The sequence below is a fragment of the Xenopus tropicalis genome, chromosome 2 (assembly GCF_000004195.4).
Source record: "Xenopus tropicalis strain Nigerian chromosome 2, UCB_Xtro_10.0, whole genome shotgun sequence".
NCBI classification, from domain to species: domain Eukaryota; kingdom Metazoa; phylum Chordata; class Amphibia; order Anura; family Pipidae; genus Xenopus; species Xenopus tropicalis.
In genome coordinates this window covers 147453619-147471162 of record NC_030678.2, presented here as the reverse complement: position 1 = coordinate 147471162, position 17544 = coordinate 147453619, and the positions used below count along the sequence as shown (strand labels likewise).

At 39.5% G+C, this 17544-nt stretch overlaps 1 protein-coding gene across 1 annotated transcript; it reads left to right on the top strand.

Annotated features, from left to right (window-relative positions):
• The first annotated feature begins 947 nt into the window (after positions 1-947).
• Positions 948-17033, top strand: csad (cysteine sulfinic acid decarboxylase). Its single transcript, XM_018091722.2, has 15 exons — positions 948-1048; positions 1830-1966; positions 3255-3381; positions 3498-3588; positions 4096-4202; positions 4722-4837; positions 6423-6502; positions 7011-7065; positions 7760-7876; positions 8052-8116; positions 8633-8714; positions 9706-9905; positions 10530-10581; positions 15917-16006; positions 16131-17033. The coding sequence occupies exons 2-15, from the start codon at positions 1850-1852 to the stop codon at positions 16302-16304; spliced, it is 1473 nt and encodes a 490-aa protein (XP_017947211.1). The 5' UTR covers positions 948-1048; positions 1830-1849; the 3' UTR covers positions 16305-17033.
• Positions 17034-17544: the final 511 nt, after the last annotated feature.

The following is a 17544-nucleotide window of genomic DNA, read 5'->3' as shown; positions in this document are numbered from 1 at the left end:
GTTTCTGGCTGAATCTCAGAACCTAGGTAGTAAACTTGGTTACGTAGTTCCTGGGAATAAAGTAAAGCAGGATTGGTAAACTTCAGGCCTCATTGAACTTGACAGGCCAGAATGTAAACATTTTCTCTGAATACCCAGTCCATAAGGATTAACTGTAATCCCCAACCATTTAGCCTTAGTTTTGCCTCTGGAAATTTCCTAACTAAATCGTGGTTAAAGTGATACTGACACTAAAAGTTCCCTATTGGTCATGTTGATTTTGTATGTAATTGTTACTTGAAGTTCCTAAACCTGACTGTTTTGTCAACCGGACTGTCCCTTCCCAACCTGTCAGTTATAGCTTCTAATGCTGACGGATTCCTGCTGGACAAATATGGCCGCCCCCTCATAGAGGAACATGGGTAATGTAAATGCATTGGCCCCTAAATTTGTGCCACCCTGGGCAGTGGCAAGCAGATTCCTGCCAGAAATGCTCAAATACATGTTTTTTGGCCAAAATCCACCTGTTAATGGAATTAATGCTAGTTCTCGCAGCATGGCAACATTTAGGCATTCTTTACTGGCTGAAAAACACCACTGAAGATAACAACTTGTCCAGTGGCACTAAAACCAGTTTTTTTCATATTTTTTAATGTATTTGTAATCTTGTCAAGACCTAAACATCAAGAGCACTGGTTTAAAGAATCACCAACATGAAACTAAATACCATACAGTGATATTCAGCCTTTCTGCTTTGCAAGCCCTGTGCTGGGCAGCCTTTCCTGAGATACTAATGTTTGTTCCATGAAGGGCAGATAATCTAGTTTATTATTATTAAGAAAATATGTAACCTGCAAGTCACAAAGTACATAAAGTATGCGCCGTGTGTGACAGACCTATAAGCACAGCTACTTGCCCAGGAATGACATGTGCAGAGCTAGTTGTATATTTCCATATATGAGCTAATCCCCGGCGGGGCTGTTCCACAGCACAATCCACTTGCACTTTGCTCTTTTCCCGGTCACTTATGTGTTCTTGTTTCTGTGGATTTGACTCCTTTCATTGACAGGTAAATTCTAATCTTCCTTACCGCCTTTATACAGCCTAATTATACAAGTTATTGATTATTCTTTGTATTAGTCAGGCTCATTACAAAACTGCCTTAATTTTGTTGTCATGAAAGCTGTCAGCACAACTTTCCGCCTCTTCCTCTACATTTTTTTACTACTTACTTCCCGCCTTGTCCTTGTATATTACCCTTTTACTTAAAAATAACAATTCTGTTCTGCTCTCTGTTAACGGTGAGGACTCTATTTCATAAAAACTAATTTTAAATTAGATATTTAAATATTTAATAATGCAGATGCATTATTGTTGTCTTTGCCATCTCCTCATAAGTACATATTGGGGGGTACTGATTTTCTCTATTATACTCCCATAAGAACCCACAAAGCCTCAAAGCTTTATGGCCATCATAGCTGCACATTTTCCAGCACAGTACCTCTGCTGAAATAGATTTATGGCGCTGTATATATCACCCTGTAGTGGACAGTGGAAGTGGTCAGTGCAGTAACTATTAAGAAAGCAGACCCTGTAACTGATAGGGGGACCAGGAAGTATAGGGGACTTGGTGGGTCACTTACTGATAAGAAGCTTTAATAAAAATGTCTTATTGCTAATGTTTAGGGGGGCCAAGTAGCTTTCAGTTGCACCACAGCCCTGGAGTGTTAGGCACTTAAAATTTTTTTACATATTTTGGTGTAGTGTAGTACTAAAGTGTAGTACTAATGTCTTATTTTTAGATATATACAAATGTACATCTCTCTGTGTGTTTAAATTATTATATTCAGGTCGCAAACTAAAAACCCTAATGGATGATGAACTGTCCGCAACAAAAACGGAGAACTCAGGAGATGAATTCTTGAAAGAAGCTCTTGTTATTTTAATGCAGGATGCAGTGCAAAAGGGGACAGACAGGAGCCACAAGGTGAGGGCAGGCTCCATTGCTGAGGGTGTGTGAGGGACCCCTCTGGTGCTGCAGTTTACGCACTGACACTGTTAACTGCCCACTGCCCTATGTACCTGAGAAACATGAGTCTTTATTTAGTTCAGGGTTTCAGCTGTAAGGGCAAGCACTGTGCAGAAGTAAAATAGTAAGGGAGGAGAGGCAGTAGATCATTAGAGAGAGCTCCTTGTGCTGGGAGGAACAACTTATTCACCCCCGTCCCATAGGAACTGTAGCTTTCTGCTAGGGATGCACCGAATCCAGGATTCAGTTTAGGATAAGGAAAGATTCTGGCTTTTTCGGAAGGATTCAGATTCGGCCAAATCCATGGTCCTGGCCAAACCCAATCTGAAGTTGAATATTTTTCACTGCATGCTGGATACAGTATGCAATTAGAATTCAGTTTCGGTTCAGTATTCAGCCAATTCTTTCATGAAGGATTCAGGGTTCAGCCGAATACCAAAATAGTGGATTCAGTGCATCCCTACTTCCTACTGGAGGGATCTTAAAAAATTCGATTTTTTACTGAAAAAGAAGAAACAGTAGGGATCATTTACAAACAGCGGGAGAGGGTTTAAAGTGTAAAAAGCATGAGCAAGCCACCATGCACCCTACCCTGCCGTCACTGCCTTGAATACAGTGCTATCTGCATTGGGCAGAGCTGTTTTCATAAAGTCAGGCTTGGGAGTCAAGTAGGTGCCCCCTACCTTTCCCCTAACTTGCACATCATTAAGACGTGTGAGTGACAGAGCGGCAGTAGGTGTAGGAAGAGCTGCCTTTGGGTCTCTAGCACACTCTGCACCTTGTAGCAGATATTTAATATGGGGCAGAAGATCCGCAATACTGTGCCTGTTTGAAATGAGCTTTAAAAAAGATTGTGTTTTAATGAGGGTGACATTCAGCCGACTTAGAAAATATAATGCACTTTTGTCAAGACACTTTGCCAGACAGTAAGGATGGAGCTATAAATAAGGAGTGGCCAAAGAGTTATATACTGCTTCATTAGAGGAAAATAACTGAAAGATACACTTTCTCAAAGTGTCCACAGATGGGCCGATTCCATATAGTAGAATATGATCCACTCACCCCAGTCCCTTACCCATTACAGCCTGTCCTCCACTTACTTGCAATGTGAAGCATCAGTACTCAACAGTGCTGCCATATTGGCAGGCAGAATCATTACAGGCTTTAAGTGGGGAACAAGGCTGAGTATCTGGGCTGCTAAGGGTAGGGTAGGGAGTGATTTAACTTTGTTTTGGAATTTTTCTAGGTGTGTGAGTGGATGGAACCAGAGCAACTTCATGAAATCCTGAACTTAAAACTACAGAGACACGGCGAATCTCAGCAAGCATTGCTGGGCTACTGCAGAGACATTGTCAGGTTTAGTGTCAAGACAGGTGCTATTCCATATATATTCATGTATCTGCAGATCAACAATAAATGTATGGCAAATGTCTTTCTACCATTTTCCCTGCTTTCCTGTGTATAGATCAACTGTATCCTTTATCCTAAGGGCATCCACGCTTCTTCAACCAGCTGTTTTCTGGATTAGACCGACATGCGCTGACTGGTCGCATTCTGAGCGAGACCTTGAACACTAGTCAGTAAGTAGTAATGTATACAAGTGCTTCTCCTGAAGTAAGTGAGTGAGAGTATGGGGTCACTGTCTCCCCACCTGTATCTTTTCTGGATGCCACCGCTGAGCACTGCAAACTTACTACCAGTGGCAAACTGCATCCCCCTGCCCCGCATATAACTGATGGGGGATCAAATGACATGCTTGGCAGTACAGCTCTAAGCTCACCAGGGACCAAGCGAGCACCATGCAATTGTCCACTGATTGGATGTGCCACCTGCATTTTCAATTGATTCTGGATCACTTATAGCTGCTGTGCTGAAAGCCAAGTTTTGTAAGACATTTTGAATTTTTATTTTTTGTTGCAAATAAATTGCAAAAAAAATACTTCAGGCAAGTTACTTTAATTTTCTTTTTGGGTTTATGACCCTTTCAAATATACTCATAATTGCTGGTAAGTGTTGGTAATGTAAGTTGAAAGTAAAACTGGGTAACATGAATATTTAGATTAACACGTGCGTATGTGCCCTTCTAGATATACCTATGAGGTTGCTCCAGTTTTTGTTTTAATGGAAGAAGAAGTTCTCAGAACTCTGAGGCATTATGTTGGCTGGACGGCTGGAGATGGGATTTTCTGCCCAGGTATTCTATTTATCCCAGGAGCAGTGCACATAGGCACCACTAGCTGCTGTTATTTTGCACCAGTAAAAACACCATAAAAATAATATTTCACTGTGTTTCGTAATGCTTAGCCTCAAACTTGACATCAGCGTGTCTAAGCAGTGTCGGATTGGGACCCCAGGGGCCCACAAGAAAACCTTAGACCATGGGCCCACTCTCCAAACTGTTTTTTCTCCTTTCCTCACTCAATAGCTTTATTCTCCAAGTCTCTCTTATTTACATGCTAGCTTATATCCTTCCGTCTATTTCTCCTCTTTGTACCCATTCAGAAATAGGGAATGACCATGAAGTAGGCCAAATGGTCAGGAGCAGGAGGGCCCACTGACCCCTGGGCCCACTGGGAGTTTTCCTGGTATCCTGATCAGTCCGACACTGTGTCTAAGCCATAGTAGCAATATGTGTGAATGAAGCACAATGTATATGGTTTTGGTGCAGATTTTCATTACTTTCTGAATCTAAGCAGTATATCTACATCTGTAGGAGGCTCTATTTCCAACATGTATGCTATAAATGTGGCCCGATTTCAGCGCTTCCCACATGCTAAAGAGAAAGGATTGAGTTCCCTGCCAAGGATGACTATATTCACAACACAAGAGGTGAGAAGAGGGTGGGAAAGAATGGCTACATAGGACTGGTTTGCTAAAAGCTAACAAATTCACCCGCAATGTGTGGTCACTCAGCGCAGATAGGAAACCTGTCCAATAAGGCAGTGCAGGGGGTTATGAATAAAGCTCAAAATGGAATGCAACGTTGTTACATCATCTTGTGTTGGACTGGTTCTGGAGTACATCAGATGTGCATATGGTTATTGTGCTTGAGGTGTACAAGGCTAAAGTTGTACTACTTGGCTCCTGAAGGCCACGTATTTCGAACAGAGAATGCCTATTCCTTATTGCATTACCAATTACTTAGAGCAAGTAATTAAGAAGAAAGTTATTGTATTCCATATAGCAGTCATGGAAGGAGTTTCCCATGGTACTACTAGGTCATCAATGGCAATTGAAGCAAGGTAAAAAGCACAGCCAGTAACGATTCCACAGATACTTTGGATTGGGGAAATGTAAAAGGAAAACAAAATATAAATATATTTAACCTGTAAAATGTCAGTGATATTATATTATATTATATTATATATATATATATATATATATATATAATAGAATTGTAAAAAGCACTCACAGCATATAAAAGTAAAACAAAAGTTTGTTTGTTTATTAGCTCATCGCATCAACGCGTTTCGATCCTAATAGGATCGTCATCAGGATCCTATTAGGATCGAAACGCGTTGATGCGATGAGCTAATAAACAAACAAACTTTTGTTTTACTTTTATATGCTGTGAGTGCTTTTTACAATTCTATTGTTTACTTTTTGATCAGCACCCGGCGAGTGCTCGTGAAATGGTGAGTGCCGATTTTCCTCTGAGTATATATATATATATATATATATATATATAGTATACAGGGAGGAGCACACCCTATACAAGTCCAAATGCCCTTGGTGCAGCTCAAAAAACAAAAATATAGTAGAAAGAGTGCCGCACACACAGGGACTTGATACAAAAGAAAAAGTGGTTTTATTGAAAAAATTCCAACGTTTCGAGCACAATCTGTGAGAGCACAGATTGTGCTCGAAACGTTGGAATTTTTTCAATAAAACCACTTTTTCTTTTGTATCAAGTCCCTGTGTGTGCGGCACTCTTTCTACTATATATATATATATATATATATATATATATATATATATAGTACTCCTCGACGGCACCACTTACAAGGTACACAACGGGTGCTCACCAAATGTAATTCATATACTGCAAATCGAAAGCACTCACGGCTCACAGTAGTTCAAAAAAATCAACGTGTTTTATTACTCCACACTCATATCGACGCGTTTCGGTCCACTGACAACGGTCCCCACTGGACCGAAATGTGTCGATATGAGTGTGGAGTAATAAAATACATTGATTTTTTTTAACTACTGTGAGCCGTGAGTGCTTTCGATTGGCAGTATATATATATATATATATTATGCTTCTAATTAATGCCAACAATATGCTACTTTTTAAGCTTACCTTGTAGCCCCCTATCAGCATGTCCCCTAGACCTTCTCCTTCCTCCCCATTATATCTGTGTTTCAGTTGTTGCTAAATGATATTACTCTGTGCACATTGTTTATTCTGTAGAGCCATTATTCAGTCAGAAAGGGTGCAGCATTCATGGGCATTGGAACTGACAACATCATCATTGTACAGACAAATGACAGGTGAGATTACATAAAAAGCATTCTAGAAATGCTATGGAGGGTTCTTCTATGAAGAAACTCTGTGGGACCTCATATTCTCCTGTGCATTTTGTTTCCCACAGGGATGCCTCTCAAATTTCTACTTCAATGCACTTCTAAAGGTTTTGTTCTAGAATAACAGAGAGTTATTATAGAGGAATTTGGATAATGCACTTAGCAACAGGTTAATATTCCACAACAGGACTTTCAAAGCCTTTCTGCATTTCCTACAGGGCAAATTCTGTCATTTATAACTGTTGATAATTGTATTTAGTGACCCCTCGCTGCTTGTGTATCAGTGATACATTCTGTATTTACCCAGTACAATACATCAGGCCTTGTAGAATATAATCTCTGCACTGTAAAATATACATTGTGCTGTGCATTATAGGAATATTTCTACTGGGTTTCATGCTCGTTTTATATTATGCTCGTTTCATCTGTCAGAAAATCAAGTCCATAATTGTCAATGTCTTTTTTAATCTTTCAGAGGGAAAATGTTGCCTGAAGATTTAGAGAACCAAATTCAGAAATCAAGATCGGAGGTACGGTAATTTGTAGCACAATATAATAAACATTTGTTATATGCCTAATGCTTAAACCATAGAGCTCATTTACTGTAAAGAACAAAAAAACTGTTTCCCAATAATGCATCCAACCCCATCAAATGATGTGGCACTTTTTGTGCTCCTGGAATGAAGGGTAAAGAGTTACCCCTGTCTCTGTATCAAGAGCCCTGCATACAGGAGCTGCAAGGAAGAAGCACCAGGGGACCTAAGCCCATAGGGCCTTGCAAGGGCATCCTGCATCTCACTAAATCTGGAGCAAAGTCCAGAGTGCAGTTTTCTCCCAGTGCAAGTGCCTAGTGTGTATATTTATCTAAAAGACAGGGAACTCTACAGCAGAGAGGCATCCAGAGAGGGACCTAAATGTAGGCAGGTGGGTGACCAAAAAGCAGAAGAGTTGGGGAAATATGACAAAACACTATTGCAGTGTTACTTTACAGCAATAATGTGATACTTTTGCACAGACAAATAAATAATGAATATATTGACTAACTGCATTCATCCAGATAACATGGGAAATAAGAATGCTTACATGTGCAATGGTAAGAGGTGTTAATAGAGCAGATTTTCTGTCTTCCAACCACCTTGCAGCGTGCATGGCCATGTTTAAATAACTAAACCAAACTCAGCCAGGCACAGAGGGAATATATATTTCTATTTTTGTTATTTCTAGGGTTCTGTGCCTTTCTTGGTCAGCGCAACTTGCGGCACAACTGTTCTAGGTGCTTTTGATCCTTTAGCAGAAATTGCTGATGTATGTGAACAGCATGGATTATGGCTGCATGTGGATGTAAGTATTTACCAGTGTTCTATAACGTACATAAAGAACCCAAATCCACTACTTACTGTCCCTTTGTTACTGTCCCTTTGCATGTGATGAGCAAGCCAGCCAATATGTAATAACAATAATGACTCTGCTCCTTCATGTATTTTCCTGGCATTTACTAATAGAGTGTTCCTAACAGGCTGCTTTTGGTGGCAGTGCCCTCTTGTCCAACAAGCACAGGCACCTTTTAAATGGCATAGAAAGGTAAGTAATGCAATCAGTCTTTGAGAATGAATGTTATTTAGTATGTAGTATTGGAAAACTGAATATTGCAAAACATGTCAGCATGGTGCCAACATTTTGGGACAGTTTGCACCTTATCTTCAATACAATTGTAGCCAATTGAGAAATAGTCTTTTTGGCTCAAGGTTAAAGGGATACTGTCATGATTTTTATGGTATACTTTTTATTTCTAAATTACACTGTTTACATAGCAAATAATTCACTCTACCATTTAATATTTTGCCCTTTAACTAACAAATGTATTTTTTAGCTGTAATATTGGTGTGTAGGCGCCATCTTAGTGCACTGTGCCTGAGTCTGAGCTTTCAAAAGGAGCCTGCGCTACACATTAGAACTGCTTTTAGATAAGCTATTGTTTCTGCTGCTCCTATGTAACTGGAGTCATAGGGTGAGCCGAACTTAGATTTTTAACACCGAGTGCTGTTATCATAGCTACCATGACAGGACATTCAATGCCTCTCTATTTATTTCCTACAGGGCAAATTCTGTCACTTGGAATCCTCACAAGATGCTGGGTGTAGGTTTGCAATGTTCAGCCTTTCTCCTTCCGGACACGACAGTAAGTACTGTTGCTCTTGGAAACTGTTGACATGAATGGTTTAATGATGAGTTCCTGTTGTACTCTACATACCCCTTTCCACTGTGTTGGGTGCTGAAATGATGCACCAATAGGTTTACAAATACATAACAACAATTTGCTGCCTCCAGCCCAGTTCAACAGAAGGATTAAAGGTTGGCAGCATATTGGCCTGTAAATGAGGCCTGTCTGAATAATATCTAAAAATTGGGCAGGTTAGAAAATACCATCAATACCATCTAAAAAGACCTCTGTTGTGATCTGGTTATTGGGCAAAGAGCCAGGATCCCTCGTTTGGTGAACTTGCTAAACGAGTTGGTCTCTATGATTAAGCCCAACTTCAGAACAGAACAAGGTGGAAATAGGAGTAGGCAAGCAAGGCACGTGCCTGGGGAGCAGTTGGTTAGGGCTCAGGCAAAGAGGGAGAGAGGGAGCAAGAGAGTAGATGGGGCCAAGGGGAGCAAGCAGCCATGTAGACTGCGTGGCAGTGGTGGGCATTGGGTTTAGGTGTGTGGACCGAGTTGGAGTTGAGTTGTGAGTGAGAGCAGGTATTGGGCCTTGGGTACAAATCACTGCAGTGGGGGGATGTGAAAGTTACATTGAGTTACAATGACTCAGTTGCTATGTTTGAAATGATTTTACCATAATTTTAGGTCTGGCTCATAGATACATCTTAATAACAATGGACCATATATTAGGCTTTTTCAAACCACAATTTTTAGTCATTGAGGCTAATGGCACACCAGATGTTTTCTCTGCTGGTGGAGAAACGCCTGTAACCACCTCACCCACCTGCCATTAAATTTAATGCAGCAGTGGACAAAGCCACCTGTAAAATGCAACAGGCGATTGTTACTTAATTCAATGGCAGAAGGCATGGGTGGTGCCAGACAGATGTTTAACATGTATGTGAGGGTAGAACAAGATCACTATAAACACACAGCTGTAAAACTGACTGCGATTGTTCCTTCAGGGACTATTACAGCGATGCCATGCAGCTTATGCCACATATCTCTTCCAAACGGACAAATTTTATGACCTTCAGTATGACACTGGAGACAAATCAATCCAGTGTGGTCGAAGGGTGGATTGCTTAAAGCTTTGGCTGATGTGGAAGGCACTTGGGTCTGAAGGTTTGGAAAAGCGAGTGGACAAGGCATTGGAACAAACCAGGTAAAATACCCTACTAATGTCTAGGGAGTTTTTCTTCCAGCACCATTATGTTCTAAAGCCAGCTTCTTTCATTTCATTAGCTAATTAGGCAAGATCTGTGTAGATGAATTCTTAAGATGGCCATACACAGTAAGATCCACTCATTTGGCGAGGTAACCAACAGCATTGTCTCCCTATATCAGGCTAATTTAGAATGCAAAATACATTCTAAAACAAGTTTGAAAAACTGTAGTCAGTGTGTCTCAGTATACAAAATGATACAGTGAAATGCACCAATGCAGATGCAAACACTCATTTTGGTAAGTAACTTGTAAGTTGTGGCTCGTGTTTTTTGTAGTGTGGATATCATTAACAGCATTCTAGTGGTTGTGGCATTCATACTGGAATTAAGTGTCCAACTCACTCGCTGCAAGTCATTTGCAGCTTTTAGAATTACCATTAGATCTAGGCTGCCAGTAATGCCAGGGTGTCCATGCATGCAATTGTGCACCATTCACCATTAAAAGCTGAGAGGGCACATTGCTGCAGGTTACGAAGGAGCATATCATGATGGTATTCGGCAATGGATTTTTTCTAGCTGTAATAAACACAATCAAACTCTAATGCTCTGGATTTTTTTTCTAGATATTTGATGGAAGAGATGACGAAGAGGGAAGGTTTTTGTCTAATTATGGAGGTAGGTTAATGCACCATGTACTGTTTTGTCTCTTTTAACTCTGTAAATTTAGGTGATAGCATTTGGTCTTGACAGTTCTGAAATAACCCTATCAAATTGTTTTGAATTTATAGACATAAAAAGCTGTATAATAAAAGTCCAAATTAAACATGAAACCCTAATTCCATATTTTTATTTACACATCCATACCCATTGTAACAGCATTTAAAAATCCCAGCTGTCTAAAACCCTATACACATTGATAGAGAAAGCAGCGACTATCCCACTGGTACCAATTCTACTGATGGGATACTTTAACAACATTATGAATGGAAACACAGAGAAAATACCTAAAGCAGTCAGACAGGAATCAACATTAGTTAAATGGGCAAACATCTTTAATATAATTGATTTATGGTGATCCCGTTACAGGGATGTGGTGCCATCAACCTAGTAGAATGCAGCACATACAACTCTTTCCAGAACTGACCTAACATTGGGCACCATGGAAACTGAAATAGCTGCCTCAGAAGCCCAGATACTTACAAATATTTCTGACCATTCTCCCATACTGATTAAACTACAGCTGGGCCCAAATGCAAAAGACAGAGTGTGGCTCTTAAACCAATTTTGGGTGAACCACACTGACCTGGAAGAACCCATAGCAAATAGTATATGAGAATTTGTCAGCCCCAGTAGTATGGAATGCCCTCATAGCCTATATACGTGGTAATTACATGTATTAAACAGCTGAACTCCCAATAGAATTCTGTAATTGATTCCCTACTGAGAGCAGTCTCTCTTGCTGAACACCTATATTGCTAATCCGAATCCGCAAACATTGGCTGAATGGCAAAAATCACAGTTACTAGTAGCCCAAACTGATCTATTAAAAAAATCCACCTAAATGTGGCAAATTCCTAGCACAATTAAGTAAGTATGGGGTACAGCCCCTCACTACTCCTTTCCGCCTAACAGATGGATCCTTAGTTACCCAACCCCACCTTGTAAATAAAGCCTTTACCCTATACTACTCAACTCTATACCAAACCAAGCTCACAGTGGGTGAGGCTGAAGTAATAGAATACCAACAAACAATAGATTTCCCTTCACTAGAATCTGCAGACAGCTTGGAACTAGAAAATTCTATTAGGGAGGAAGAGGTCCTAGAAGCTATAAATCTTTCCTGCAGGAAAGACACCAGGCCCTGATGGCACTCCTGTGGGGTGGTATAGGAAATGTCATGCTTGCTAATCAAGGGAAAAGAAACACCCCCATGCTAACTAAAAAGACTTGGGTAGATACCCTGGATTTACTGTTTAACAACTTGGTTTCAGCTAAGGATAGATCTGATCCAATTTAAATTTTTGCACAGAGCAAATCTCACGCCTCACAGACTACGCAAAATCTCCCAATTGTACTATCGATTACCAGCAATTTTTTTTGGCCCTGTTCCAAACTAAAACACTTTTGCCCATTGGTAACAGATCTTATAGCCCAGACATTAGAACTGCCAATCCCCCTTGATCCCCAATTAACTCTGCTCAACTAAGTAAATGGTCTAGCCCCTACTAGAACAAAGAGAGAACTCTGATGTCCATACTATTTAGCCTATGCTAAGAAATGCTTTACTATGAAGTAGAAACCCCCCAAAAAGAGCCTTCTGGATAAATTTAGTAGACCAAGCTTTGCCTATAAACTAATTTACACTAGGCATGGCTGCTAAATACTTTGGTCAGCTTGGCTAGAACTGCCTCACTAACCTCAAGATTACCCCTACACCTCCTGAACCACCTCCCCAAGGTGGACACTTCCCTGCCCATCCGATAAGTCACCCCCTTTAAAGAAAGACACTGACGAAAAACATACAGAATATCATGCTGATGTAAAATATACAAGTACATTGTTTGAACCTGAAGGTAAATGAAATGTTCCATCCCACTTGAGACCAACATATGCATATGCAGTGCATTGCCTGTGGGAGAGGATATTTCTTGATGGGCAATGAAGCACTCTATCTGAAACTCCTAGCCTATGAGCCAATAAGATAAATGGTAAAATTTGATCCTGCTTTGTCTTGTGGGACACTGGGTCTGATTCTGAGAGTTAATTCACAATTTATTAATGATAAATGGCCAGTCAGAAAGGGCCAGAGTTAATGGGATATAGCCCCCAGATTAAAGGGCAAGTCAAACAACCATTTCAAAGATATATCCCAAACTCAACTCAAAATTTCAGTTTAAAAAAAATCACATTTTTATTCAAATATCCATATTAAAAACATACAGACCTCACAAATGCAGCAAAGTGGGGCTTATGGGCAGTAAATGAAGGAGGCTTTTATAACATGTTGGTTGATTTTGATATAGTATAATATATCTGTTTATATCTAGTATAAATAAATTTAAAGCAACTGGACTTGTTTGGTAATCATTGAAGATGTTTCACTACTCATCCGAGCAGCTTCTTCAGTTCAACTGACTGGTATGGGAAGTCCTCAGCATATATACTCTTCCACTAATACAGTAAAGAGTATATATGCTGAGGACTTCCCATACCAGTCAGTTGAACTGAAGAAGCTGCTCGGATGAGTAGTGAAACGTCTTCAATGATTACCAAACAAGTCCAGTTGCTTTAAATTTATTTATACTAGATATACCATGACCTGGATGAATGAAAATCTTCATAGACATATATCTGTTTATAGTTTAAATGCTATGGAACCCTCTCAATGTATAAATATAATGCTTCGAATGAAAGGTGTAGTGTCTCCCTTTAATTAATTATGCTTTTAACAAGTGGTGGGGTAACTATGTGCTTAAAAGGGTGTCTTGGAACCTACGGGGACACAACTGCCTATGACTAAGTACATATTTGAAACTTAGCAGTTTGTGTGAAACTGGTTTGTTGGAAAACTGTAGTTGAAACTAGTTGGTTTGTTTGAAATGGTTTGTCTGAAACCAGTGTGTTAGAAACAATTTGATTGGAAATAAGGGTGTTTGAAACCACTTTACTTTTACACCAGCGTTTCGCGAAAGGTGTTTCCAAACATAATGTTTTCATACAAACTGGTTGATTTCTAACAAACCAGTTTCAGACAAGGTGGTTTGTAACAATCTGCTTTCAGATAAAGCAAACTAGATTGTTTAAAAAACAGTTTATTGAAACTGGCTTGGTGAAACCCAGCATATTTATAACCAAGCAGTTTGTCTGAAACCCTGTTGAAAACCACTATGTTGAAACAAACTATTTTTTTCTAAGAAAACTGATTTACTTAAAAAAAAAAACTGGCTTATTTTAAACAAACCAGTTTGCAATACTGTTTTAGACAAACTGGTTTAAGCAAACTGATTTGGTTCAAGCAAACTGATTTACCTAAAACTAGTTTGTCTGAAACTGGCATGTTTGAAAAAAATGTCTTCAAATTAAAATGATTTACATTAAACAAACTAATTTATTTCAAACAAACTAGTTTCAGACTCGTTAAGATCAGCTCGCTTGGCGAGGTTGCCAAGCGAGCGGATCTTCTCCCGATATCCCGCCTATGGATGGGCGATATCAGGCGAATTCAGGCTAATTTGGTCGTTTGGTCCTGGGGCCAAACGATCGAATTAGAACAACGGTAATAGGCACAATCGGTTTGGGGACCGCATCAATGAGCTGATGCGGTCCCTGATCTGACTAAATTTTTTAACCTGCCCGATTCCAGGCCAGATGTCGGTCGGGCAGGCCCATCGTTAGTGCCCCTACATGGGCCAATAAGCTGCTGAATTGGTCTAAGGGACCAATATCGGCAGCTAGAATCGGCCCGTGTATGGCCACCTTAACCAGTTTATTTCAAACACACCGGTTTTCAACAAACCACTTTGAGACAGCCCAGTTTTAGACAACCCGGTTTCAAACAAACTGGATTGTATCAAACAAACTGGTTTCTTTGAAACATACTTGTTTGAAACTCACTTGTATGAAACCTGATTGTTGAGAGCAGTTTCAATCACACTGGTTTATTTCAGACTGGTTTTAAACAAACCAGATTATCTCAAACTAAAACTAACCAAACCAACTGGTTTCAAACACACTTAATCAACAATTTGCCCATGGGCAATATCCCCTAGTGACCAATTAGTGATTGGCTTTTTCAGCCAGCTGCTGGCAGAACAATGCAAACATTTCATGGGTTGCTGTTCAAAGGCAAATTTGCTGAGTGTTGATGAATGAGCCCCCACTGGTTACCAAAAAACACTTTCAGACAAAATGTCTAAAACAAGCCAATTGGTTTCAAACATACCAGTTTCAAAAATATTGGTTATTGACAAACAGGTTTCAAACAAACTGGTTTCTATGAAAAGCAAATTATTGGAAACTTCCATATTTTAAATCAACAGGTTTGAAATAAATTGATTTTGTTTCAAACAAACTAGTTTCAAACAACCGGTTAATTTCCAAGGCTTTTGTCGCACGGAGAGAGTTAGTTAGATAGATCTCTGCTACTGTGGGAGACTAACTGCTCTGAAATGCCTTTCCACCAGCAACAATAGGAGCTGCCGATGGGAAGGCCTACCCATTGCAGTTGCCTGCCGAAGGAAATTTTGCGTGGTTTCAGAAAGTCGACGTGATGCCTAGGCCTTTCCAACAGTGACTCCTATTGTTGCTGGTTGAAAGGCATTTCAGAGCAGTTAGTCATCTATCTGTTGATTTATCGCGAGCAACTAACTCGCTCTGTAGCCTAACAGACCAGTTTCAAACAAACCAGTTTATTTGATTTTTAGCCAAAGTAGTTTATTTCAAATAAATTGGTTTACCCAGTTTCAAACACAACTGTGTCAAACCACTTTTGAGACAAGTCAACTGAAAAAAAACACTGGCTTATCTGAAACAATTGTATCTGAAAACCGCTTGTTGGAAACTGGCATGTTTGAAACCAATTGGTTTGTTCAAATGTTTATTAAACAGGGTTTCAAACAGTTCACTTTATTAAAAACAGTTTTAAAGAAACCAGTTTATTTTAAACAAACTGGTTTATTTTAAGCAAACCCGTTTAAAAAAATGGTTTCAAAGAACCTGGTTCTTAAAAAAAATGGTCTTGGCTGGTTTATACCAAATTAACCGGTTTCAAGCAAACCAGTTTTAAACACAAAGGCTTCCAACAAACTACTTTCAGACAAATTGGTTTATTTCAGGCCATTTAGTTTCACATACACACTGGTTTTCAACAAACCACTTTCCTTTCAGATAAACCAAGTTTAATGTGCACCCTAGAGAGAGAAAAAAGGCCGTTTTTTTTGCTTTTTTATATAATTATACAAATCAATATAGAGAAAGCTATACAGTACATACATTATTTCTATTCCTACAGCCAGAATTTGTGAACCTGTGTTTCTGGTATGTGCCACCTAGCCTTCGACACCAGCAGAATTCCCCTGATTACTGGGAGAGACTAGGAAAGGTATTGTTGCAAAACCTATAACAACTTAATGTAATATCATTCTTTTAGGAAAAGACAAAAATTTTTGTTATGTCTACAGTTTACACTATATAATGAAGACCAATTAAAATCTAATTAATTTTAGGTAGCTCCAGTAATAAAAGAGAGAATGATGAAGAAAGGTTCTATGATGGTTGGGTACCAGCCCCATGGAAACAGAGTAAACTTCTTTCGTCAAGTTGTAGTGAATCCTGCAGTAACTAAAAGAGACCTGGATTTTTTCCTGGATGAAATAGAACTATTAGCAGAGGACCTCTGATGTTTTTTTCAAAGCTTTCTATATCGCACTCTCTATTTATGAGGTCTTGTCAATGAACTAGTAGTGGCCCAGTGGTCTCACACATTTGTTTTGCTTTTTGTTGCTTGAGAAAAACCAGCTAAAAATTGTAAACTACCAACAGGATAAGCCCTTTACATTTACTCATCGTGTTATACTGCAGGCACAGGACCTATTATCCAGAATGCTTTGAACCTGGGCTTTTCTGCATAATAGACCTTTCCTTTTTTATTATATGGATCACCATACCTTAGTTTAAACACTAAATAAGCCCAATAGGATTGTTTTGCCACCAATAAGGATCTTTGTTGGAATCAAGTGCAAATAGACTGATATATTATTAGAGAGAAAAAGGAAATCATTTTAACGCGTATAGGTAAAATCACTGGGGTGCCAAAATGTTAGGCTAACGTAACTGCTTATACCTTATATCTCGGGTTGGTGGTCCTGTTAGAAAACCACAACAGCCCAGGTAAGTGGGGTTTTCTCCTAACAGGAGCACCAGCCCGGGGTACAAGGTAAGCAATTACAGTCACTGGGGGTACCTATCTGGGTTCAGCCCCAGTGATTTTACCTGTCCTTCTCCTTTAAAATGATTTCTATTTTCTCTCAGTCTATTGTACTCGGTTCCAACAAAGATCCTTATTGGTGGCAAAACAAACCTTTCCTTCTCCATAAAAACAACTTTATAGTTATAACTTATAGTTATTTGTTTAAAATGGACTATGGGAGATGGCCTTCCTGTAATTTGGAGCTTTTTGGATAATGGATTTCTGGATAAGCGATCCCATACCTGTATAATCTATGTTTAGCAGGGGTCCTTTACCATCTTCATACCTCTCAACATTTGAAAAATGAAAAGAGGGACAAAAAGATTTTGCATGCGCAGAGCGGCAAAGTTTTTGACCATGCCCACTTTTGTGGCCACGTCCCAATTACCACACCCCATTTTTTTTAAGAAAATACTCCTTTTATATAGCTGAAATGGCGGGATCAGACGCAAAATGTGCTATACCCTCATACTGTACTACCTAAGGAAAACAATATAGCAACTCCTACATATAAAATACAAATATAGACAGAAGGCAGTCAGTTATAAGTGAGTTATAACTATGTACCAGCTTTGCCCCCCCCATACACAGTGCCCCCAGTAGCCCAATAGACAGTACCCCCCATACACAGTACCCCCTAAAGACAATACCCCCCATAGAAAGTGCCCCCA